Raw genomic sequence first — 26,401 nt, 5'->3', positions numbered from 1 at the left:
TTTTCTTTATTACCTGCTGGTTCGCTGACTTACATTTTCTGAACATAAGCCCCATGAGGACAGGAATGTCACGTCTTGCTCACTCTGTGCTCCAGAACATTGGATGGTGGCACACAGCGGACACTCGTAACTATTCTGCATCTCCGACCTCACGGATTACCACTAGCACATCCAGAAAAAACATTCGAAGAAGCCTATCCCATTAATTAGGTGATTCTCAATGATATTTGACTAACCTTAGAGTACTTTGTGTTCAGAAGAAACCTAATGTAGCTTTTTTAAACTTACACAGGTATCTTTTCTGCATGTGCTCCTACTTGCTTCTGTGTTTTCACTGTTAAGGAGAGAACTTAATTCATTAAGAAACTGCCATTATGTCACCAAGTCCTAACGTTCACAGCAGGCCCGCATTCGAGCATGACGGCCGCTGTTGATTCCCGGGGAAACGTAAAAGGGGTGGCCTTTCCGCTGCATTTTAGAATTTATGAAGCACGCCTCCGTAGTCTTCCTTTAACCCTCACACTGCCTCCTGAGGTGGGTCACTGCCGTCCAGCGAGGGGAACCAAAGCCCGAGGCATCGGTCAGTGATCCAGCGGGGCGTTACTTCGCCAGCTCCCCATGTTTGACGAGAACTGAATGACCTAAACTGCAATTTTAAAAAATGGACTGTTCGTGAAGATTAACAGGTTACATGCCAATTTAAGCACTTAATAACTATAATACATGTCATACATTTGAAAAGACTTTAGAATTTCCAGATTCTGAAGAACATATTTCCTTCCAGAAAATATAAAAGCATATTACCTTGTCCTAGACCAGGGCAATGACGCATTTACACACGGAGAGGATGCTGTGGGTGTTTTTCAGCAATGATGAGGGACACGAACTGCTGAAGCCCCGTTCTGTCCGCAGTTCCCTGTGAAATGCCTGCAGCTAAGAACAGGCTGGTTGGTCAGATACACAAACGGAACGGAGACTGGCCTACACCTCTGGCTTTAAGGAAGCCCCGTCCTCTTAACCGAACGATCTGATTTCTCTTCTAAAACAGCAACTTACTAAAGTGTTCACCCAAAATCTAAAACTACTGCTTACTTTCAAAGTGACTAAGTTATTTTGCTACCAGTTGAATCTTTAACCAAGTCTTACTCCTTACATAATTACAATAGCAATATCTTCGGTTAAAATCATTGAGAAGTTAACTCTGGCAATCAACTTCAATAAAAAGGGTATTAACAGCCTATTAGTTAGCTTGGAGCCATTACATTACAAATAAAACACAAAGGAGATTGTAGGCGCTCACACGAACCCTGACACTTGTCCCAGATGTACACTTTTCAAATCAAGAGCCAGCGTGTTTGGATATTTCTGAGACACGTGGCTTTGACCCCACACATTAATGTTAGTAAATCCCAGCATGCTCCTTGTCTTGGCAATTTACAATTTCAAAAACTAACAGAAGATGTCCTGTAAGGAAAAGTTTCCTTTTGTATATAGCTTTGAACATCTGGTCTAAAAAAGCAGAGGCTTCTGGTTTCTAGAGAACAAAGTAAAATCTCCTAAGGGAATAATTTAAATCCTACCTGAGGTCATAGGGAACCTAGGGAAAGGGTGCTGAATGTTGAGATTTTAGAACTTTTAGATTTTCAAATTTACAATCTTCCATTTTAGACTCTTTAGAAGTTCCCACGAATAGGAAAATCCTACAAATTTTATGGTCAAGACTGTTCGGGACAAAAACAGGGAGCCAGGGAGGAGAAGGCAGAGGTGTTTCTTATTTCCTCCCTTTTGTACTCTTCTGTTTTCCTGTCTAGGGCCAGAGCAGGGACATAGTTTGAATGGGAAGAAGCTGGGCGGGATCGAAAACGGCAGGCAGGTTCAGAAGTCTGGGCCGGATCTCCACCCTTTCCCCGAGCATTAGCAAGCTCGCTCTCAGTGTCCCCTTCCCCTTCTCCGCCCTTTACTGCCATCCACGTTCGCAGCCTGGTCTGGGAACCTAAAGTCCTTCAACCCAAGAAGGATCTGTTCCTTTGCCCTGGAGCTCCCCAACTTCCCAATTCCAGGGACTTACTAACATGAAGCAGGATTATGTCCTTGATCTGGTTACAGAAATCTACATTAAGCACATTAAGCCATAGGTTTAATGAAGCACATTAAACCATAAGCATATTAAAACCAAGGTTTAATCCTTGGTGGGCGTTTTCATCTTAAAGTGTTGATGAGCCTCCTATGGTAGAAAGAGCATTGGATCTGGGGTCCTAGGAGCTTGATTCTAGGCACAGCTCTGCCACTTATTAGATGTGCTTTCTCCATTTAAAAATAGAAAATAAATGCCTCTTCACAGTATTGTTGCAAGAGTGAAATGAGATAATACAAGTGCACTAACAGTCTGGCATCTAACAATAAATATTAGATAACTTTCAACCTCTCACTGGAGGAAGTTTAAGAAGGGTAGGTGGGAAAAAAAGGGAAGTTGGCTTCTAACACAAATTTTCTACCTTTCTGCTTCCTTTAAATTCATCTCCTTCTGGCCTGGCCTCTCAAGACGACTACATATGAAATATTGGCAATGCAGGTCAGTACTACCTGAGCGCTCGCCTTCCCTCCCCTTTTTTCCTGTAGGCGTCTCAGCACCCTGTGGAGTTCAGCAAAAGGAAGAACGGTGACCTGGGAACAGTTACACAGTGAAACACAACTATTTGAAACCTGGTAACATAAACCCAGCTATTTGAAAAACAAAATTAGCAGATCTATTTTTAACGTAAGTGCAGGTAGGTACACTTGGTGACGACGTCAAGGTGATGTCACGTGGGAACACTGACAGTTCCATGTGCTTATGAAGCAGCAGGCGCTGTGCTGCAGCATGACAGACACAGAGGTACATTATTCCACTGGTAAAATCTCTCCCGGTGATCCATATATATATATATTTACATGATTTGCTAAAGACAGCCCTGATTAATGACTGCATGAAGGGAAGATAATTAAAATTATCTTAAATCAAAATTAAAATGCTGGCTGATTCTCAAGCTCTTGAGTAAAATGCAACCCTTTAGGATATTGTCACATACCTTCATTTACTTGTCATTAGGCCACTAGTCATCCAGATTAAGATAGGGATTTGTACTTACAAAAAAGATGAATCTTTCAAGGCGGTATCTGTCATTTTTTGCTTGCCTAGCATCCCATAACCTTTCTTCTGGGGAAACCAATCAAGTGGACATATGAACCAGGCCTAGTCAAGTAGATGACCCCACCTCCCAGGGACTCGCAGGTGACTCGAGATGAACTGGAGTCTTCCCCACATTGCTCCTGCCATACCTGTGGGCAAAGACACCTTTCCTTCCATTGAGGTTGCTGGCAGCCGTCTTGACAACTGTGTGGAGTGATCCTGAGAGGAGCAAAGCCTGGTGGCACTGATTCACTGATCAGATCTGCTCTTTAACTTCTTGGATTGTGACCTAATTATAGTCTCCTTTTTAGCTCAAGCCATTTTGAATTGGGTAACTTTCACCTGCATTCAAGGGGCTCAAGAGTAAGAAAATTATAGCCACCACTAACCAACCTGATGTAGCTCATGTTTAACACCACACTTATTATTTAACCGTGTATCGAGGTTCCAAGAGAATGTTTCATCAATAAGAATAAGAAAAGGTGTCTAACTCATTGAGCCGATGACTATCCCCTAGAGGCTTTATGGGAAATAGATCACGATGCCTCCGTCACCACTATAGTTTGGTTTGGCTGGCAAAACCTTACCTATGCCTGAAAACAAAAATCACATGCACAAAATTCATGGAATCATTTTACTAGAATTTTGGGGGGAGAAAATGATACAGTCACAGTTTCACAAAGAAAATCTTCAGATTGAACTCTAGCTAAATAAATTTCAAGTTCTCGTTTCAGTCTCCACTGGCTGGGTAGGGAAGCAATGTCCCCTTTCCTGGCATTGTTATGTGGCCACCCTTTCATGATCCTTGACTCTCTACATCACGTCTCAGCGATCCCGACACAGTTCTGAAAATTTTCTTCCATTTGTGTGGCTTTTCTGTTCCGGCTGAGAAGGCGGCTGGCTATGGCAAAACTTCACCAGCCATATGCTCTGGTCCATACGGCCTTCTTCTTAAACTCTGGGAGAGCTCTTAAGGACAGCAGGGTGGCTAAAGGGACAAAAAAACAAAGTACACTTGTTGCATTTGGCTGAGCTGCATTTGCAAAGGTCATTTAGGTCAAAAAGAGTATCAGGACAGAACTTGGCTTTTCCTCACTTGGCTAATCTTCAAGTCTAAGAATTACCATCAAGCCTTAGAATTTTAATGGCAGAAAACCATTAATAAAGACTGGGGAAAAGTTTTTTTTTTTGGGGGGGGGGGTGTTTATTTTTTGCACCAGTTCAGGGGAAATTCTGCAGAATTAAAACAAAAACTGACTTCAGGGATGCTGGAAATATACTTTTTCTTAATTAGGGTGCTGATTACATAGGCGGGTTCCCTTTATAAAAATCTATGACTCGAGAACTTTTCTACATGAATATGATTTTTCCATTAAATATTTAATTAAAAGGTAAAAAAACCCAACATCCCACAACAACCAAAAGCCAACTGACCCCAAGTTAGGTTCATGGGCTCAACGGAGTAAGCAGAACTGTACTGAACTACATTTGAACATGTACTCACAAGTTCACAGCTTTTCTTATCTGTCATGGGTCCCTCAGGGATCAATTTAAAATAGGGAAGTTCTGTATAATGCCTGTAGGTAACTTATTATATATATTATTTTAGAATACTGATATAAGTATATTGAGATGTTATTTAAAATGTAATAGTGTGAAGGAATGTAGGTAAGCTAGAGCTACACAATTATTGCGTGTGAGTCTAATAAGCCCTTGAATATATAATCAAGTTAAATATTTACTTCCTTGACCCAAATAACTCTTCCTCTCATCAGTATCAATTGTTTGTTACCTTCATAACCTGAGACAGTATATGTTTGGAGTAACCAATGGTATTGTGGACCCACAGCCGTTACAAATGAGTCCGCACTCCCCAACGGAAACAAACGGAGGAAATCCTAGCAGCAAATCTCTAGGGATAGGTCTAGTGGAAATGTTTCAGGCCCCAGCCCTTATTCTCGATGAAGTCCTATGACTGAGCAGAATCAGAGTCACTGACATGCCTCCGCCCTCTTGGTGGGCAGGGAGAAGAATCAGAACCAATACATTAGGAAATTCTTGCCTGTTCGGCAATAATAAATTATACCACTCTTAAAGTAGAATACAGTCATACTGTGACTCCAAGCTGCAGAGAGGCTGGATAGATGATCAGAAGAGTAGGCCAACAGGCAACCTTCCTAGGGTGAGACTTTTCAGGTCAGTACCCACAGTAGCCACTGGTAGGACAGCCACCCACTCCTACCTAGAGCCAACACCTAAGAAACTTCTCAGATGTGACTAAAAACATCTACATAATTTTCACAGAAAGATTTTCTATGTTTGTTGATCCTACAGTCATGGTTTAATAAACTGAGGAGTACTATAAAAAACACAAAAACCATATAAATACCTGGAAACATGGGAAATGCCCAACTTCCCTTGGCAAAATACTAGGCAGCCATTAAAATACTACGATGAAGCCAGTGTAAGAACAAATTAAATGCTTTAAAAATAATTTAAAAATAAAAAAGATAGTTTTCAAAGTATCTGTGTGTATTTTTTCAATTATTTCATTTTAAATATGTTAAAACAACACCTACACAGGAGGGGGCAAAAACTTCTTAGGAAAAATATCAAAGTTATCATTTGGATTCCTCTTTTTCTTTTAATGAATGTTTACAATTTTAAGTCAAGTCATATTTTACAATTATAACAAAACATTTAAATAAAAATTAAATAAAGGCACTGAAACTTTTTAAAAATCCACTTTCTAATTCAAAATGCCACACTGGTGACAGCTCCAGGTTACTTCTCTAACTGAACCAGGATGAGCCCTTTCAGGGACCAACGTCCACTCAAATGCTGTTTTGCAGCAGAGACAACATTGGAAGGTTTAACATATATTGGACATAAAGCACAGAAGTCATACCTTTTAAAAGACCCCTGGATTTTGCAGAGAGGCCTTCTTTAGGGCTTTCCATGATGTTGAATAGCCAGTCAATGAACTAGAATGAAAATGAAGAACAGTATCAGTGAGGACAACCCCACTCTCAGTCAGACCCTTGAGCCTGCATACCTGCGGATCAGGGCAATAGTCCCTGGGTAGTTCCTGACTGGGCTGGGGGAGTCCCTGGAGAAAGGGACCAGGCTTAAGCTGTTAATGACAGACACAGCTCCTAGTCAAATGACCCACAAAGTCAAACCTCTTTCCCTTGCTGAATACCCTGAGGTCTGCTATGGGTTTTAAGGGTGAGGTACACAAGGGCCCAAGGGCCTCCTGTGTGCCATGAACATTCTCTCTCATTGCTCTGAGAGGTCCAGACAGGTCAAGAACCTTGTCCAATTTTACTCTCAATGAATAGCAGAGTCAAGACTTGAAGCCAAGTATACCTGGCTTCAAAGCCTCACACTCCTTCGTGTCATGCGGCCTGCTACTTGGGTCACTGTGCAGCTCCTAGGCTGGGCAGGAAATAGCGAAGCACATCAAATGTAAGCCACTGTTTCTAAAATAAAATATGTTTCTGTAGATAGGAACAGTTTATGCCCAAATGAGTATGAAACAGCAAGTTGATATGCAAGAGAAAAGGCATAAAATAATTTACTAGGTAGAGCCAAGTGTGTTAACTGCACATAAATCCTGCAAATGAAGTGGAAACTCAGAGTCCTCCTGAGTTTGATTTCCTAGGGTGCAGCCAAAATTGTGTTTGAATCGGATATAGGGTAATTTCATTGATTCCTGTGTGTTGCCAATCTTGACTGAGAGAAAAAGAAAATATTTCTAATTCCCTGCTTTAATGAAAATATTTTTTTCTTTATTTTCTTTTTCTCAACTTTGCTTTAAAATATCCTACTGGTAAAGTAAATAAATCAAGCACTACAAATACATAATAGATGCAGGATGTCTCCATTGCAGTTCAATGTGAACCCCGTGTCCCAGGCCAGAAATAACCCGAGGGGATACCACATTTAAATCTACTTCAATTTACAATGCAAAAGAACACACAAAATTTGGGGCAATACTGCCAATGCTTATCAGGTTTAAGAAAACAAAGACATTTTGATTGAGATGCTCAGTGGAGTTGTGTGTAACTAAACTGGGTCCACAGCTCAAAAATATTTTTAAAGATTAGTGTTCAGGTTTTAAGAATAAGCCACATAAAATTAGTTTTAAGCTTTCAACTTCATAAAACCCAATTTTGATTAAATGGGATTCAGAAAAGAGTCTTTCAAACAACTGTATTAAAATACAGACAGGTCAGAGCCACGTAAGGAGAATTCCGGGAAGCACAGTATTTTCATACTCTCAGCATGACAGCCAGTAGCCTGGGGAAATCTTAATATCGAAAACCAAAAGGCACTTCCCACAGTTCGGGTTTTCCTGAGGGCAAGGTGATCACATTCGGTCTTCACACACCTCCCACAGCACCTAGCGGAGCGAGGAGCAGGGCGCACCTGGATGGAGGGAACCGGTACAGGGAGGCCAGCGCTCCAGGCTCACAGTTCCCCTCGGAAGGTTTCTCTGACCCTCCCTCCCCGGTTCATCACCACTCTGTCCACCTTGCCTTCTTTATCATACCATCTTGCAATCTCTTTTTAAGAAAATATGTTTTTATTGATTTTTAGAGAGGAAGGGGGGGGAGAGAGAGAGACCAACGTGAGAAAGAGACATCCATCAGTTGCCTCCTGCAGCCCCCTACCCCTTACCAGGGCTCCAGCCCCCAACCCAGGCAAGCGCCCTGACTGGGAACTGAACCAGCGACCTCGTGGTGCAGGGGACAAGTCAACCAGCCGGGGCCCGTCTTGCAATCTTGAACTTGTCTCCCTCACTCGGAGAGTCTGAGCTCCCCGACAGGTACGCACCATCCCATCTCCAGAATCAAGAACACACGTGCCTTCGATAACTGAATGCAGGCATGGCCTTTGCTTTCCACCTCACCCCGACTGAGCAATTGTTTTCGTTGTCAAAATACTGGCCTCAATCTCTGAGGCTCTGCCTCTGCCTGAGACTTGGGGCTGAGCATGAAAACCTGTGGTGTGATTCAAGCTTCACTTAACTCCCACTTCACATCTACAGCAGATATTGCCGAGGAGAAAACGGCCACCTGCCCTGATGAGCAGGCGGCCTGCAACCTCACCTTCTGGGTCTGCTCCTTCCACGGCTCTTTCTGCAGCAGAAGTAGCATGCTGCTGGGAAGGAGAGTGAGGGCCTCCTGCAGAGTGACCCTGTGCATTGGACTCCTGCCAAGGAAGCTCGACGCTGGCCCGGCCGGGCCATTTTCTTGATGCCATGGCAACCAACTGGCACTGAGACCGAGCAGGAGAGGGCCGGCATGGTCTGCCCATGCAACCACAGCAGATGCAAATACCAGCAACAAGAAGTCCAAAGCCTACAGTGGAAACAGAAACAAGGTTAGGTCACATGTTTTAACCACCCAGAGTAACACATTTCACATACACAGCCTCCATCATGATGCAATGCTCTATTCCCTTCCTCTTGCTCCATCCCTACCCCAGAGAGGAACTGGCCTGAAGAACAAGTTCCGTTTCCATACTTAATAAAGAGGCATCATAGGGCTCTGGTATGTTTTTGGGCTCCTCTTTTGTGAATACAGAAGGCCCATCAATTTCATTATTATTATTGCTCTAACATTTCAGGAGAAACATAATTTAATTCCTAATCACACTGCGATCCAAATACTCACCCAGTTTGGTGTTTTCAAAGAGATTAAAAATTAATCAAGATGCTATGGAGAGGGCTATTTATAGTCTTGTTCTATTTTTGAACAAAAACAAATGACTCTCCTGACAAATTTTAACAAATCTGTCTAGAATCCATCCCTTTATTTTATTTTTTCATCCCTTTAGATTTTAGATTAATTTAGAAGATGGTAGCAATGGTGGTAACAGGGGCTACCTCTGAGATGTTGGATTATTGTGATTTAAATTACACTTCCTCCTGCTTATCTGTATTTTCTAGGTTTTAAAAGAATTTTGTAAGAAAACAGAGGTGGCTAATAAAAGCTTAGGAGACAAGAAAAAGAAGACAGATTATGCTAGTTTAAAGAAGTTCCAAAAGAACTCCTCAATCTCTTAAAATTCCTACTATAACTAAAATTTTAAAAACACACACAGCTCCTCAGAAAAGTGGGGCAGAATGTCAGACAACATTCCGGGCTGTGCACATTTTTACTCACAAAGGAAACCCGTGAATGAAACATGCCTATCGAAAAAAATTCTACCCCTAAAACTTGCACAGTGGGCAGCTAAGAAAATGAGGAGTGAAAAGGTGCTGCCATCATTTGATTTATTAATCTTTTTCTTTTTAAACTCACCCAATACCAGTGGTTGTTAACCTGTTCTGGGTCAGAGGCCATTTGGAAGGTGCGCTGAAAACCCCTCTGACTTACGCACACGTGCCCAGAGGTACCGGCGCACACAGATGACTTGCACACACTCCAGAAATCTCTTCAAAGCAGGCGTGTGAAGCCTCTTGGGCCAGTGTGGAGGCCAGAGCCCTGAACCCCACCTCCTTTGTGGGATCAAGCCCAAGTACGGAGGACCCCGGGTTCCCTTCCAGTTAATGTCCTTTGTGTGCTGCCTGTCCGGGAATGTATTCTGTTGAAATCTTTACCCTAGGTATCTCCAAGAGCCTGGTAAGAACATCCATTTCCTGTGACATCAGAGTTGTCACCACTGTTGTTTCCCAAAAATAAAAGGAGGAAAAGAAAGCTACAAGCAGCAACACATTCCTCTTTTGGGGAAAAAAAATATAAGTTCTGTATTTTAAGAAAGTTACAAATTCCTCCTCTAAATTGTACCTCATCAAGAGCCACGTTCTGAACAGACGTTGACTGGTAAGCAATACTTCTGATATAACCCATCAGTTCCAAGAGCCATTCCATTCTCTTCAACACACCTGCAAAAAAGAAAAACATTTCTTACCCACCCAAGGTTTTTCCTTTGAAATGCAAAACAGAACAGTAATGACTATGACCATGGCAGCTCAGGCAGCACACCTGGTGAGGCCTTCTCCAACTAGTTCCCAGTTCTCTCACAAAACCTGAGCCTTGCAATCCCCTGGAGCAGTGAGAGTTGACTCTGTTCACAGCAGGTGACCGTATTTTGGTCATTTTCGATGACTAATTTCATCTTTACACCTACCTACCCACTAGTGATAAAATACATTTATTGGAGTTCTTTCTCCACATTAAACACACCATGAGAAATTGGGCATGCCAACTGGCCAGTGACGTTGAACCCTGGATTAGTTGCATTTACAGTCCTTAGCTTAAATTCTCCCACTTTATTCCCAAATCACACAGAAAATCCAGCATGAAGACATAAACAGAAAAAAAACCACCAGATGTTACAGGGCAACTGAAGAATAAGCAACATAAATATTGATTTTTCCCCTTTTTTATTTTTTAAAAATGAGGATTCCTGTTATAGTAAAAACTACTTGGGAAGGTTTTCAAAATTTAGTGAACGAGAAAAATATGGGAACTAAATTTGAAGGTTAGGACCAAGGGCAATCTCACATCTATTTCAATCTGCTTTAATTGTCGTCATGCTTATTGGGAGCACCTGCTGGACTTTTCTCCCCTGATAAACACAGTTTTGCTTTTGAGTAGAAACAGTGTAGTTTCTCATCACGGTTCATTTTCCATCGGGCAAGCACCAGCGCAAACATGAGACGACTGCTGTACCTCAACTGCCAGCGAGGAAGGGGAATCAAACTTCCCTACCAGTTTTGCAAAGTGTGTTACAATGATGTTTGCCAGTTTTCTCCCAGAACATTCAAGATACAGGAGATGGGGCTCAAAACATAAGTACCTGGCCTAGGGTTACGGGCCTCCCAGCCTTTCCTGACCCCCTTACGCCAGGGGCCACTCAGAGCCTGAATGCAGGCTCGGGAAATTCTAATCATATGACCAAAGGCGTGGGAGGAGAGCTGAAGGAGTTCCCTTTTCGGACCACTATTAGCCTAAATGTCTACAAGGGTTAAAAGTTGCCCCATAGGATTCATTAGCAGAGCTCCAGGCCTGGAACTTCTGGCTTGAGGCTGTAGTTAGCTTGTCCAGATTTTACTCTTCTCACCCCTGAGAAGTTCCTCTAGAGAACAAATATTTAAGTTCATTGTTGCTCGTTTTTTGTTTAAGTGACTACCCCAAAGCCATTTTCATGAAAACATCAGGCACAGTCAACGGAAATCCTATCAGTCTGAGAAAGGGAAGCAGGCAGGGTCTACCTGATAAACTTACATCCTTGAGGGCCAAAAACAAGACACAAATTTTCAAAAGAATTTGTTCCCATGTTGGGAGCTTTAACTGCTCCTTTCCAGCCAAGGTGCTCCTCATTCAGGGTAACAAGGCCTCAGCTAGGTCAAGAAGCACTAAACCAGTTCTTAAGTTGGGCGAACAATTACAACTAAAGGGATGGCGGCACCTCTCTGTTCCTGGCGCCCCCCCGGTTGGCAGGGCTCACCTGTGTTGGCATGGCTCACGATCCGCGCCTGGTATAAGCTGTGCAGGATCATCCAGGCCAGGGCATCTTTCTCAGGGTGCTGAACAGCGACGCTGAGCATGTCATTCAAGCCCATCAAGGGGAACCGTCCTTGAGAGACCAAGTACAGTCTGACAAAGGCGGCCTTTTCTATGCTGCTCTGCAAAAAAGCCAGTTGTTCAGTTACTATTAAATTAACTGAAGTCGGTATAGAACCTCAGGGCAAGGGCAGAACAGAAAGGGTGAGTGTGAAGGTGATTATTATTCCAAATGCTCAACCCGCTCATCTCCTGCGGCGGGTCACCTGCCTGCCTGCGCGCGCTGTCAAAGTGTACTTGCAGATAGTGTTGCAATGTCACCTCCTGTTTTCTCATAAAAACCGTCAATGGTTTCAGGGATAACTGGTGATAATACTTAGTAAGAACGCACAAATACAACGATAACACACATACAGCACTTACCATGTGCTAGGAGCCACTCTAAGCACTCGACACATATTAACTTGGCAGTTCACAAGTGCAGTGCACAGACCTCGGGGGGACCCCAAGACCCTTTTAGAGCGTCTGTGAGGTCAAAGTATGTTCATAATAGCATCAAACTGTACTAATATTCATTGTATTTTTCATTGCAACTTGGACTTCTTGAAAAATCGATTTTACTTAAAACATCCCTGTAAACCAGCGATTTGCAACCTTTTTCATCTCATGGCACATAAACTAGTTGCTAAAATCCTGTGCCACATCAAAAAATATATTGTACTTCTTGTGGATCTGACAAAAAATTAGAAAAGTATAATTTGTTTCAGTCACACCCGACGGTTGTTGTTTTGTTGGCTGTCATTTTTTTACTTGACAATCTAAGGGAAAAGAGGTCAGTGCCCCTGACTAAACAGTCAGGTATCACGTTTTAAAAATTCCTGTGGCACACCAGCTGAAAATCACTGCTGTAAACAGTAGAGATTATTAGTTTCATTAAGCCTTTGCCCTTGAGCACACATCCTTTTAACATTCTGTGTGACATGGGAAGTATACCTAAGGGACTCCTGCTGCGGACAGGGGTGATGGTCGGCTCCAGGAAAAACACCGGTCTCCCTGGGCCGAGAGCTGAAATCGCCTCTTCTCACCGACACCTGTGCTTATTCAAACTGAGTATTTGACAGGCTGCTTTCTTAAAACTGAAGGAAGCCAGACTGTCACTTCAAGGAAAATACTTGACAGTACTCACTGCCAATAAAAAAAAATTGGACTTTCAAGCAAAAATTAGACTTTTTGAAAATGCGTATCTGCTTATACGAGTTTGACAGCTTCCCAATACATACAGACTTTCCTGATGAGATTGCTGCCGATGCTAACAAATATATGTTTTGATATTATACATGAAACGTATCAGCATTTGGAAGATTTTCAAAACTTAGTGATTCAAAATTTTTCAAGTGGTCAATGTATGATGTTACAAAATCACGTGTTGGTAACAGACCCCGGGGACAAGCCAGACAAGGGGTTTTAATGTAACGGAGGACTTGAAGTTCACTGATGACTCCAGGTTCCACACCGCAGCTACTACACCTGTTGAGTTTCGGTTACGGGATCAAAGAAAGAGATCCATAATTATGTGAAAACCCTTTTAACACATTCTTCCCCTTCTACCTACTTATCTGTATGAGGCTGGATTTTCTTCACATACTTCATGAAAATAATGTCACAACAGATAGAAAAGGAAGCAGCGATGAGGAACCAGCTGTCTTCTATCAAGGCATGCAGATGGGAAAGAGACTTGCAAAAATGTGAAGCAATGCCACTTTCCTCATTAGTTGTTTTGATTTTCTGGAAAATATTTCTTTCTTGTCTATGTTAAGATACAACTGGTTTATTATTATTACTTTTAAGTAAATGTTTTTAAAATTTCCTAGTTCTAATTTCTAATACCGTAAATATTGACAGATGTGACCCATATAAATAAAAGCTCTTTGGAGTCCTCAATAATTTTTAAGACCAAAAAGTTTAGCCACTGTATTAACCACTGACTTCTCACATAAACTGTATGCAATAGATTACTATCTGCATCCCTCCTTTGAGATGAGGAGACTGAAGCACAGAGGTGGGATAACTTGGCTTTAGGTCACACCACTATAGGTGGCAGAAAAGAACTGGAGCCCAGGGAGTCTGATGTCTTCACCACTACAGCATTCTTACCTCTGTTTTTTCCAGAAATGAAAACACTGACCTCAGAGGAACACACTAACTCTTTTGGGGACATCAGAAGGCTATTTAGTTTATTTTGGTAACAATGTTCTGAATGGTACTTTAGGAACCCGAGTGAGTAACACAGCAACCTTCCGTTCTAGGTACCACAAAGTAAATTGCATGCATTATTTCTAACTATATTACATGAATATGATAATAGGATATGATAAATTACATGAATATAATAATTAGGATAATAAACCATTACTGGGTACTTGCCTTGGGTCAGGTACTTTTCCAAGAACTTAACGTGGATTAAGTCATTTAACTCACAAACTAACCCAAACAGGTAGGTGCTATTATCTCCCTTTTATAGATGAGGCAACTGAGGCAGGGCGAGGTTATGAAATGTAACTAAGGTCACAATGGTAAATTAGAGCTGGATTTCAAACCCTGGCAGTGAGGCTCCGGAGTCCATTCACTTAAGCATTTCCTTATACTGCTTCTCCTGGCTTAAAATAAGCTCATCTCCAAAATGCTGACATTCCAAACACTCTAATAGTGGTCCTCAAACCTTAAGATGCATCACTATCACCTGGAAGGACTGTGAAAACAGAGTCCTGGGCCCCGCCTATAAAGTTTCTGATTGGGTCCGTCTGGGTGGGACTTGAGAATCTGCATATCTAGTCAGTTCCCAGGCGATACTGATGCTGCTGGTCCAGCGACCAAACTTTACGAATCACTGCACATGATGCAGAAATTCAAGGATTTGATTGAGTGGGTAAAACCTTCCTTAAAGTGGAGTAAGATGTCCACCAGCTATGTGAGGGCTCCCCGTTCCATAGGAACTTTGATATTACCTGGTATGCAGGGTCCATTTGAATAAATATGTCCATTGGGATGTACTTACTGAAAAATTATTCACTGTTTATCTGCAAATTTTTTTTCCATAAAAGTAATTATAATCAAGAATTTGTTTTCATCTTTATTAGAAATAAAAAGGTTTAAAAAACAAAAAGTTGCAAAAATGATAAAATGTAATTTTGTTATATACTAATTGCTTATAAGGGTATCTGTAAATTTCAAATAAATAAAATAATATAAAAATATATTTTCAAATCTTTTATAGAATGAAAAGAAAACCACATTAATCATTAACTACTCTTGAATTTCTTTACTCCTCCCACAGGTGAATTCACAAATATAAAAACTGATGTACATTTACATTCTGAAGTAAAAATCTCCAACAGCCAAGTAGTCATACATTTTATGGGCAAAGCAGATCTGGCATATTTACTTGCTATGGAAAGCACAGTACAGGCTCAATGGAGAATAATCATTAAACAATGATTATTCTTAAGAAAAATGCTGTTGTAAAAATGTATAATAGTACATGTTTTTGTTAATTATGTACTTCTCAAAGTAAATAACAGCTTTTAGATGGAATCTTCCAAAGGCTGTCTTTGAAGAGTTGTGAAGTGACTTATTTTGAATCTGAAGAACAATAATTTGTCAGTAACCTCCTCAAAAACCAAGCCAGAAGAGGATTTTCTTCCTTTTTTTCTCCATGTGTGGTCAGTTTCTTTTTTAGGGAAGGCCTGATGTAGCAAGAAGATACAGTTCACGAACCTTTAACAAGTTTGTGATCTGTCAACTAAATACGCCATCTCTGATGTGGATGGTTTCATTCAATCCATATTCTACCAACTTTATATCTTCTAGATCATCTTTTATGATGCTAATCAAGTGGCTAAGGCCTTCCAGTCGCTGTTTCAAATGCTGCTTGATTTCTCTTAACAGATCTGCATCTATGTAATATATTTCTTCAGATTTGACCGCTCCAAAACGATTCTGCATCCTGATTTGGGACATCAGTTCATTTAGTCGGCCCTTAAATTGAGTAGGTGGATTTAGTTCACACTGAATTGTATCTAGCTGAACTCGCATCTGCTCTTCATCAGCTTGGAGGGCATAACCACTCTTCCTCTGAATTTGTTTGACTAGGACCTGTAAGGTTCTATGGGAAAGGTCCATGAGTTTCCTCTTGTATTGTGCAATTTTGCCCATAGTTGTAGTTTGATTCTTCTGTAATTCACCAATATCTTCAGATATAATATCTAATCTGGTCTGATGCTGCTTAGTCATCTGATCTTGAAACTTCAGTCTCCGAAGAAGTTCTCTGAAACCCACCATTGGTACAGGAATTAACTTTTCAGAATCAGGGTCATCCACCTTGGCTTGTTCCCAGATAATAGGATCAACACCAGCAGGAGGGTTCTGCAAAAGCTGTTTGATCTGTGCAGGAGAAGGTTCTGTTCTAGTCATAGAGAGGGTTACACCAAGTTGCTGCAATTGTGTTTTTATATTGGTTTGTTCAAATTGGGCATATAGTGTTGTAGCTGGAACTCTTCTTGAAGTACCATTTGAGGAACGTTCAATAACATAAATGACAACTTCTGTCTGATCATCTGGCAATGTTTTAATACCCTCTACATTTACTGTAAGGGTCTGGTTTCCTCCCAAAACTTTATGCAATGATTCTACCAATTGCTGTTGCTGGCTTCGAGTATCTGTTTCTTTTTTGTTGAAAACTAAAACCATTGGCCCATCTTCATCTTTATTATTGGGCATACAACTATAACCTACTGCCTTAAATCGGCAAAAGGGATTTTCTTGTGTGAATTCCACTGGTGGAATGTTATTGGTGAAATATCCTTTCCCTGTTCCCCAAAAGGCCTGCAGTTGATTCCATTTTGCCAAAATAGCATCTCTCTCATCTCCTGACAGTGCTGGAGCAGAAAGAGCACTTGCAGTATTTATCAGTTGGTTGGACTGGGCAGGAGCTTGTGTAGGCTGACTGGAGAGACCACCTAATGCACGAGTGCCTGTGTCAGCTGGGGCAGGAAAGCTGGATGCAGAACCTGCCACTGCAGACGTCGTCCCGAATCCTCTGAACCCACCCACGGAGGCTGCGGGGGCCGCAGCGGTGCGCGAGGTGCCCGAGGGAGCCCCAAAGTTGAAGGCCACGTCGCAGGAGCCAGGGGCCGAGCAGCTGCTCCCGCGACACTCGGTGCACCGCCCAAATTTATTACATTGCTAAACCTGGCAGCCTTACTGGCATGCTACTTTTCGCTCATTCATCATTTGACTGGGCATTGGTGTGAGGGGGCCTGTTAATTATCTTGTGTCAGGGCTAATAGTGCTTTTTTTAATCAAACACCTTTCTTCATTCCGAAAGGATAATTATCAGGCGAAGAAAAATAAATGTGTGACCTGAGCTACTTATTTATGTCTCCCATGCACCAGGAAGTTCTTTAGTCAGAATACACCCATTTTCGTGGATTTTTATTGAAGACATTGCCCTGTACTTAGTTTTGCCCACAGATGACACTAAAGTGTTCTTGATCAAGCGGGATTAATTAGGTTAAAAGGTCATTACACACGGCATTTAAGAACCAGCCACAGGACTAGGGTGGACACAGACCCCGAGTGACACAGAGCTGGGTTTCTGAAATTAACAGTAACAAGTAGGAAGCCAAAGTAGCCTCAGTAATGAAAAAATACATAGAGATGTTATTACCTCAGTAACCGGAGCAACCCGGCTGGCTTCGTCATCTGTCATTTCCGAGAGGCATTTTGCTACGCTGATATACAGCTCTAAGTCATTTCTCTGGTAAAGGAAAAAGCCCAAGCATGTCAGAATACAATGTAAGGGAAGTATATTCTTAATGTTCTGACAGATCGTTAGATTAGCTTATCTCCACAATTAGCAACTGATGAGATTTTCATTTTAGCCAAACTAAAATATGTGGTCATTTTCTTCCTCATTTAAAAAACATCTTTCTTGTTATTTTGTGTATTTGTTTGGCTGTTCTTTCTTTTGTCTCATCTGGATCCATCATTCCAAACACATTTTTACCATCTTTGTAAAACTATAATTCCAGGGCCTATTGGGGGAGGGGAAAGGCTAGTACTAGGTCACTTCATATGAACAGTACTGAATGGCATGCCCAAGAAATCTCGGGGTATAAAGTGAATGGCACACCCAAGGAGTCTCGGGGTATAAAGTGAGCACCACGCCCAAGGAGTCTCGGGGTGTAAAGTGAGCGGCATGTCCAAGGAGTCTCGGGGTGTACAGTGAGCGGCATGTCCAAGGAGTCTCGGGGTGTAGAGTGAACGGCACGCCCAAGGAGTCTCGGGGTGTAAAGTGAACGGCACGCCCAAGGAGTCTCAGGGTGTAAAGTGAGCGGCATGTCCAAGGAGTCTCGGGGTGTACAGTGAGCGGCATGTCCAAGGAGTCTCGGGGTGTAGAGTGAGCGGCATGCCCAAGGAGTCTCGGGGTGTAGAGTGAACGGCATGCCCAAGGAGTCTCGGGGTGTAGAGTGAACGGCATGCCCAAGGAGTCTCGGGGTGTAAAGTGAACGGCATGCCCAAGGAGTCTTGGGGTGTAAAGTGAACGGCATGCCCAAGGAGTCTCGGGGTGTAAAGTAAATGGCATGCCCAAAAATTCTTGGGTGTAGAGTGTAAGGGTTTCTGAGCTTGCTCAGCTTCTACAGGCATTTGGTAAAAGGCCTAAGAGCAAACTTCCCGGTGCAGCACCGGTTAACTGGCTTCTGAACTTGCTCAAGACTTTGGTTCTAAATATTCAACCTCAATTTGGATCCTGGAAGCAAACACATTCTTAGCAGAGAACGTGGTTGTTTCCTGCTAGCCTTCCCACCTCCTTCTTACAACATGTACCTCCCTACTTAGCCAAAAAGGCTTTAAAAAAGCCCAAACATAAATTGTCAGGAATGTAAATATTTTTGTTCCTCACCCGAATCTTATTTGGCAGAAGGTCAAAAATTTTCCCAGTAGCTTCGCAGAGCAGACTCCAGAGGTGGTGGGCAGGGCTGGGCAGTTTCATGGCCTGGCTCAGACCCTGCAAGGCGCTCGGGCATAACTCAGGAGTGGACAGTGAGGAAGGGGCTTTAAAAACTGCCACCATTAAGTTTTCAACAAAACCCAGGATCTGTTCATTGGAGACATGTTTGGCCCACAGCGGTGCAGACACCAGGAGGTATTTCTTGATGTTCAGCTGGAAGGAAAACAGAAGAGGTCAGATGTAAACAGGCAGTCCTGGGTTTGCAATGCCCCCCAAACTCCGTCCAGGTCATCGCTGTGTTTGCGAGCGGGCTGAGATAAGAGATTCAGGTGACTTCCTGCCCCTCGATTTCCCACGGCTTCCTGGTTCAATGGGCCCCCAGTGCGTGCCATGTCCTTTTGGCTGCAGCAGGGACTTCTGATCCAGCCCGACTCATGTGTATACATAGTAACTGCCAATCCATCTGCGAACTACTCAGCTTAAACCTGGGATTTTTTCAATGAGGGGAATAAAATGCTTCATCGCAGTTGCTGCTATTCAGTCTTAAAAAGCCACATTTTCTGTCAAGAAAAGCTCCTGAAGATGAAAGGTTTGTCTGCTGGAAATCAACTAAACAGAGTACCTGGTAGTCCTGACTCCATCTTCTGAGGAGGCACAGGGACATAAAAAGAGGAACTGACATCAGAGACCATTTCTGGCCAAAGGACAGCTGAGCATGTGAAATGGACCCTAGCGTCTGAGTCCCAGAGAGCTAGAAGGGGCCCTGTTAGTAACAGCTCTGGGACCACCAACTTTAAGAGGGCATGCTTCAAAAATTCTTAGAAACTACGCGGCTATAAAAAAGAAGGATCTCTTACCCTTTGTGACAGCATGGATGGACCTGGAGATTATTATGATAAGCAAATAAGCCAGTCATAGAAAGACAAAAATCACATGATCTTCCTTATATGTGGAGTCTAATGAACAAAATAAAGTGACAAAATAGGTCCAGAGACATGGATGCATGAAACAGACTAACAGATCTCAGAGGGAAAGGGGATGGGGAGGGGAGCAGGAAGAGATTAACCAAAGAACTTATATGCATATATGCATAACCCATGGACACAGACAATAGTGTGGTGAAGCCTGGGATGGGGAGGGGCTGGGTAAATGGGGGCAAAGGGGCAAAATGGGAGATATCTGTAATACTGTCAGCAATAAAAATAAATTTTAAAGAATTCTTAGAAACAGAAGTATGATACTAAAGGAGCAGCAAATCTAAAAGAAGTGGTATAAAGAAATAGCCTGACAAAAATCAGTAAATTTCTAAAAAGATCAATGCTGTTGCCTTAGTATAAATCTGAAGAGCTCACTTTAAAGAATATGCCATTTCAAACCATTTTTTAAAATGAGAAGGTATATAATTAAGAAAATGAATTCACAAACTTAATGTATTAACAGAGATAATATGAAAGGTCAACAATCAAGGACAAATGGAAGAGTAGCACAGATCTGAAAGAAATGGGAAGAAAACTAAAACTTAGAAAAATTTCTTAGGTCAACAGGCTGGGAGAGTCACACCTAATTCAGAAGGAAGGAGTTAATAGTATAGTGTGTAAGACATGGGCTCTAGGGTCACCCAGACTCTCTTCCATTTGTCAGAGATGTGAACTCGGCTTAACCTCCATTTGCCTCAGTTTATCAGCCTGTAAAATGGAAATAATAAAATCTGCTGCTCAGAAGTAAAATAAGCCACACACAGAAGACTTCATATTGTACGATCCCATTCTGAAGAATTTCTAAACTTTATATGAAAGTTCTCTTAAAAAAAGGAAGGACTAAGACAGAGAACGGATCAGTGGAAGCCTGGGTCTGAGGCTGGGAAGGGAGATTGACTACAAGCAGGTACAATGGAACTTTCGGGGGTTATGAAAGTATTCTTGGTGATGGATGACAATGTATAAATGGACTAAAATTCAATTACATTTAAAATGGCCATATTTTATGGAGTATAAATTCTAACTCAATAAAGTAAAAAAAAGAAAATCAGCCTGTCCGGGTTGAAGGGATTTAATCCGAATGTCTGAAAGTGCTCACAAGTACCAGGGGCATAGCAAGCGCTCATTAAGCGGTAGCTAGGTGGGAGCTGCCTGGAGCAGACAGTGCTGAAAGCTGACAGCGAGAAGCAGACACCGATAACACTGACCTGCCATCCGAAAGTATTAGGAGATGCAGGAGGGCTTAAAGGAGAAAAAGTGAGGAGTAGGGGCTAAAGCCAAAAGTTTAAGGAAATAATAAGAGGGCTTCGTAGAATTCTCAAAGAACTACAGCCTCCTAGAACAGAAGAGTAACACAGATAAGGTCCCTCGCTGACCTTTGAATCCATTGGTAAACCTCTGAGGAAGCAAGAGGTGTTCCCTGCATTCTTCTGGAATTAAGAAAGGAGTGTGACTGAAGCACCAGCACTGTTAGCCCTGACACAAGGTAATCAACCAGGCCAGGTCACCTCCGCCTGGGCACTGTGCTCAAGCTGAACCCCTTGCAGGGATGTTCCACTCTCTGTACTTACATCCCTGGCGCCTCCAACTGGGTGCCTCACCAAGTCCTACCTAGCCAAGGCTCACCTTAATTGCCATCTTTTCTGTGAAAAGGAGGGCTCATATATCCTGTACATGCGGATTTGTCTTTCTCTTAATACCTACTGAAATGATTATGTGTGTCCCATAAACAAATAAACCTAGGTTCAAACAGTTCTACAACTTCCTAGCTGTACGAATGTGAGAAAGGAACTTTAACACCTCTGATCAGCATTTCCCCTTATTGGAATAAATGGTAGCTGGTAGCACGAATGGTGACAGTTATGGCAGAATCCTAAATCACACAATCTTCTACTCTGCTGGCCAGCTGCTACTTGTCAAACCCTCAATTTTTGTGAAATCCCACTTGTCCACTCTTGACTTTGAGAACACCCCCAAATGAATGCTAATCTCTCCACAACAAAGCATATCCTCCTGAGGCCCCGACACCCTTAGTTACTACATACACTGAGTCCGTGGAGCAGCGGGGGTGTCACCCACAGTCCCAACAGTGCAGCTGCGTTCTGGGATGACTGTGCCTGAGTCACCATAATTTCAAGGCACAGTTGCTGTATCTCTTCACCTGAAAGAGAAGAAAGAAAAAGACTATCTAGTGTAGCTGCTCCTCTGCTTTTCAGTCTCGAGCATCTCAAGTCAAAGCACCTGCATGTGTGACTTCTACCAGAAGAAGAACTTTAGAAAACCAAGAGGTATTTCAAGAGACCTTTTAGGAATGAGATAAAAGAATGTACCCACTGGCATCAGAATCCCAAGTCTTAGGACTGACAAGGGCCTTGCGCTAGCTGGGGTAATATCTCTCATGATATACAGATAAACCTAAACGCTGAAGTACTAGCAAACATTTGAGAAAATTTTGGCTACAGATCTCTTTGCCTCTGTACTCCCCTCCTCTCAGCCTTGCATTCAGCCACAGAGAAATCTGTCTAGATCTGGAAAGACTTAAGGATGAAGCCACATTCTACAGTGATCGAGTTTAACTGTCTGATCCCCATCACCAGACGTATTTCCTTCTTTTTTTCTAAGGAGTTTTACTAAAACACAAACATTTTCAATGCAGCACGCAAATGCAAAAGCAGGGGAGGGGCAGAAGGATATATTTCTTCAAATGAAATCTCTAATAATACTGAAGAGTAACATCATATCTTATACTAGGATTAGGTTAAAATGAAACATTTAAATAAAAAACTGTGTACAGTCAAAATCATCTTTGATTATCTATTAAGTTTCACACATAAATTACAGTACAGAAATCTTTCTGTAGATCATATATAAATAGGCACCCTACTGTAAAAAACAGCACTCATGACAAATACACACAAACACCCACAATTGCAGCATTGTTAAAATTATTGTCCCCCCCTTTTTTTGAAGGTGAGGGGCAAGTACATGAAATTAAATCTGCATATGCTAAGTCCATAAAGGAGGCTGCTGTGGATGGACTACAGGTGTGGAGGCAAGTATTCCCTTTGCCTCTCACCACAAAGTGCCTGTGGTAGACAGAATGGCCTCCAAGGATGCCCACATCCTAATCTCTGGAACCTGTGAATATGGTACCTTGTATGGCAAAGGAACTTTGCAGATGTGATTAAAGTTAATGACCTTGAGATGGGGAGGTTCTCCTGGATTATTCAACTGGATTCTTTAATTACATGAACCCTTAAACGTGTCCAGCTGCAGAGAACCAGACAGATGCCAGCATGAGAAGGCCTCAGCCCTCTGCTGCTTGCTTTGATGATGAAGGGGGGCCACAAACCAAGACCTGTGGGCAGCCTCTAGAAGCTAGAAAGGAAGAAGAGAGACTCTCCCTTTCTTAGTCTGTCTGGGTTGCTATAACTAAATAACAGACTGTACAGCTTATCAACAAAAATTTATTTCTCACAGTTCCAGAGGCTGGAATTCCACGATCAGGGTGCCGGCCTGGTCAGGTTCTGGTGAGGATCCTTGTTTGAGACGCAGGCTGCCGATTTCTCACATAGTGGAAGGGCTGGGAGCTCCAGGGGGGCCTCTTTTTTGGGAGCACTAATCCCTTTCCTGAGGGCTCCACCTTCATGACCTAGTCACTTCTCAAAGGCCCCACCTCCTAATTCCATCCTACGAGAGGTTAGGATTTCAACATACGACCTCTGGGGGGCGAGGGGAGTTCAAACCACAACACCCCCCTAAAGCATCTAGGAAATAATGCTGTTCTGCTGATACCCCATCCTCAGCCCAGAGAGAACCATGTTGCACTTGTGAGCTACAGAACTATAAGATAAATAAGTAAACTTGTGGTGGTTCAAGCCACTGAGTCTGTGGAAATGCTACAGCAGCAACAGAAAATGTCACAGCGCCCCTGGGCTAAACCTAGGCCTCTGGAAGCGCAGGCTGAGGACCAGCCGGCCGGCTTCCCGGTGCCCGCAGCACATGCCCAGCCGCACGCACGCCTCCCGGGAGCGGGCTGAGCGGGCATCTCTCTGTGTCCGCCCGAGCCTTCACCCCCCTCCTCACCCTCAGCTAGTCATCAGACCAGGGAAAGCAACCCATCCACGAAGTCCAATCTCAGAAGCCCGAAGGTCCACCTAGTCAGCGCCTCTGTGACACAGGGTCCACCTTCCTACTCAGGTCACGCCCTCAAATCAGAGCCTGAAGACCTAAAACCCTTGATATTTACCGAAGTTGAGCCTCATGAGCGGGGACAGCAGCGCAGCCCAGTTCACGGGCGGGTACTGGTAGCTTTCGCCACCCGCCGCTATGGGTTTCATCGCCACCTTGAGAAGGGAGGGAGGCACCGACTCGGGGCCTGCAAGAGAGAGGAAACAGTAAGAGAACTTCGAGGCATCAGGAGAGTGCAGAAGGCAGCGTTCCCTCCTGGCTCTTCTCGTCCCAAAGGGGTCGGCACTGCATCTTCCATCCTGGTCTGTCCTTCAATCCTGTGCTCCTGATCTCAACCCCATTTACTATGAAAACTTGCTCCCTCTGTTCTCTCTCTTATTTGTCTTCAGTCTTCCCCTCTTGTCTGGGCAGGAATATTAAATATAAATACTTAGCTGTCTTCCATGCTTTCTCATGGCTTTCCACCCATCTTTTTTAAAAGCGTAACCTTCTCTACAGTATTGCCTCACCACTTGCTCACTGTTCAGTTCACTTCCAGAAAAGGAGACGATTACTGCTGGCTCAGGCGCATCTCCTTTTAAGGACTACGGGTTACCTTCAGTCCCTGTGGCCCTAAATGGGCATGTTCTGTACCACGTGATTCACGGTTCTCCTCGGCCTGTGCATGGCTTACTGCTCCAGAGGTGAGCATTTAAGGTAACAGCTAATCCATAGGTTAACCAGCTATCTATGACACAGAGGCATGACTTAATATGATATTCTTCTTATTCAGGTGGGGAAGTAAATTGAAATTGAAAAAAAATGAGACATGGAATGGTTGTAAGTGAAGCCATAAGGTGCAGTCAGGACTGGGGTAGCCATTAAGGGTCATGTAAAAGTGAGGTTACAAGGAGGTCAGAAATGATGTATAGAAACACAGAACCAAGAAGGAGAAGCGCAAGTAGCAGGAGGAACATGAGCAGAAGGGAAACCAGCGTCAGCAGAAAGAGCAGAATTGGCAAAAAGCATCACTAGGAAAAGTGAAAGCAGGGTCAGAATTACTAGAAAGAGCTGCAGAATCAGCAGACACTGAGGGGAAAGCAGAAGTGGGACAGAGTCCACAAAAGGAAACCAGCTGCAGAAAGGAGCAGCACAGAGAAAGGAGAAGCAGAGGCAGAAAAGCAGCAGAAAGGCAGCAGAATCAGGAGACTGAGGGGAAAGAAGTAGGACAGAGTCAGCAAGAGGAAACCAGCTGCAGAAACGAGAAGCACAGAGAAAGGAGCAGCACAGAAAAAGGAGAAGCAGAGGCAGAAAAGCAGCAGAAAGGCAGCAGAAAGGCAGCAGAATCAGGAGACTGAGGGGAAAGGAGAAGTAGGACAGAGTCAGCAAGAGGAAACCAGCTGCAGAAAGGAGAAGCACAGAGAAAGTAAAAGCAGAGGCAGAAAAGGCAGCAGAATCAGGAGACTGAGGGGAAAGCAGAAGTGGGACAGAGTCCACAAAAGGAAAGCAGCTGCAGAAACGAGAAGCACAGAGAAAGGAGCAGCACAGAAAAAGGAGAAGCAGAGGCAGAAAAGGCAGCAGAATCAGGAGACTGAGGGGAAAGGAGAAGTGGGAAAGAGTCAGCAAGAGGAAACCAGCTGCAGAAACGAGAAGCACAGAGAAAGGAACAGCACAGAAAAAGGAGAAGCAGAGGCAGAAAAGGAAGCAGAATCAGGAGACTGAGGGGAAAGGAGAAGTGGGAAAGAGTCAGCGAAAGGAAACCAGCTGCAGAAACGAGAAGCACAGAGAAAGGAGCAGCACAGAAAAAGGAGAAGCAGAGGCAGAAAAGGAAGCAGAATCAGGAGACTGAGGGGAAAGGAGAAGTGGGACAGAGTCAGAAAAAGGAAACCAGCTGCAGAAACGAGAAGTACAGAGAAAGGAGCAGCACAGAAAAAAGGAGAAGCAGAGGCAAAAAAGGCAGTAGAATCAGGAGACTGAGGGGAAAGGAGAAGTGGGACAGAGTCAGAAAAAGGAAACCAGCTGCAGAAACGAGAAGTACAGAGAAAGGAGCAGCACAGAAAAAGGAGAAGCAGAGGCAGAAAAGGCAGCAGAATCAGGAGACTGAGGGGAAAGGAGAAGTGGGAAAGAGTCAGCAAGAGGAAACCAGCTGCAGAAACGAGAAGCACAGAGAAAGGAGCAGCACAGAAAAAGGAGAAGCAGAGGCAGAAAAGGCAGCAGAATCAGGAGACACTGAAAAGGGGAAAACATAAGTGAGGATAGAGCCAGCAAAAGGAAAAACAGCCACAGACAAGAGAAGCACCTGAAAAGAAGTAGAGGCAAATCGGGAGAAAAGTAACTGAGTCAGCAAATGCTGACAATGAAGGAGCAATGGAGACAGAGTCAGCAAAGGAAAACCAGCTGCAGGAAGGAGCAGCACAGGAAAAAGAAGCCGGTACAGGGACAGCACGACAAGCAGAACTCAGAGGCTGGAAAATTGGGAAAGCAGACGTAGAGAGTGTCAATAAAATGAAAAAAAATGTTGGAGAAAGGAGAAGTTTAGGGGAAAGAAGAAATATAA

At 43.2% G+C, this 26,401-nt stretch overlaps 1 protein-coding gene and 1 pseudogene across 2 annotated transcripts in view; both read right to left on the bottom strand.

Moving 5' to 3' along the window:
• Positions 1-3,791: 3,791 nt before the first annotated feature.
• Positions 3,792-26,401, bottom strand: part of FOCAD (focadhesin) — a 256,525-nt gene continuing 233,915 nt past the window's right edge. The window contains exons 36-44 of the mRNA XM_081150464.1: positions 23,924-24,052; positions 21,720-21,835; positions 18,650-18,910; positions 17,414-17,503; positions 11,633-11,810; positions 9,967-10,064; positions 8,284-8,535; positions 6,078-6,153; positions 3,792-4,157 (exon numbers count right to left, since the gene is read on the bottom strand). Of these exons, the coding sequence (XP_081006590.1) occupies positions 4,084-4,157; positions 6,078-6,153; positions 8,284-8,535; positions 9,967-10,064; positions 11,633-11,810; positions 17,414-17,503; positions 18,650-18,910; positions 21,720-21,835; positions 23,924-24,052 (1,274 nt within the window). The 3' untranslated portion in view covers positions 3,792-4,083. The remainder of the gene's footprint in view (positions 4,158-6,077; positions 6,154-8,283; positions 8,536-9,966; positions 10,065-11,632; positions 11,811-17,413; positions 17,504-18,649; positions 18,911-21,719; positions 21,836-23,923; positions 24,053-26,401) is intronic.
• Positions 15,397-17,166, bottom strand: LOC308564018 (nucleoporin p54 pseudogene; annotated as a pseudogene). Its single transcript has 2 exons — positions 17,161-17,166; positions 15,397-16,929 (listed from the first exon to the last, which is right to left on the bottom strand). The product of its transcript is annotated as a nucleoporin p54 pseudogene (transcript).

The sequence above is a fragment of the Miniopterus schreibersii genome (assembly GCF_964146895.1).
Source record: "Miniopterus schreibersii genome assembly, chromosome: 11".
NCBI lineage: Eukaryota > Metazoa > Chordata > Mammalia > Chiroptera > Miniopteridae > Miniopterus > Miniopterus schreibersii.
Note: the sequence above shows the minus strand (reverse complement) of the source record. Positions and strands in the feature narration are given on the sequence as shown.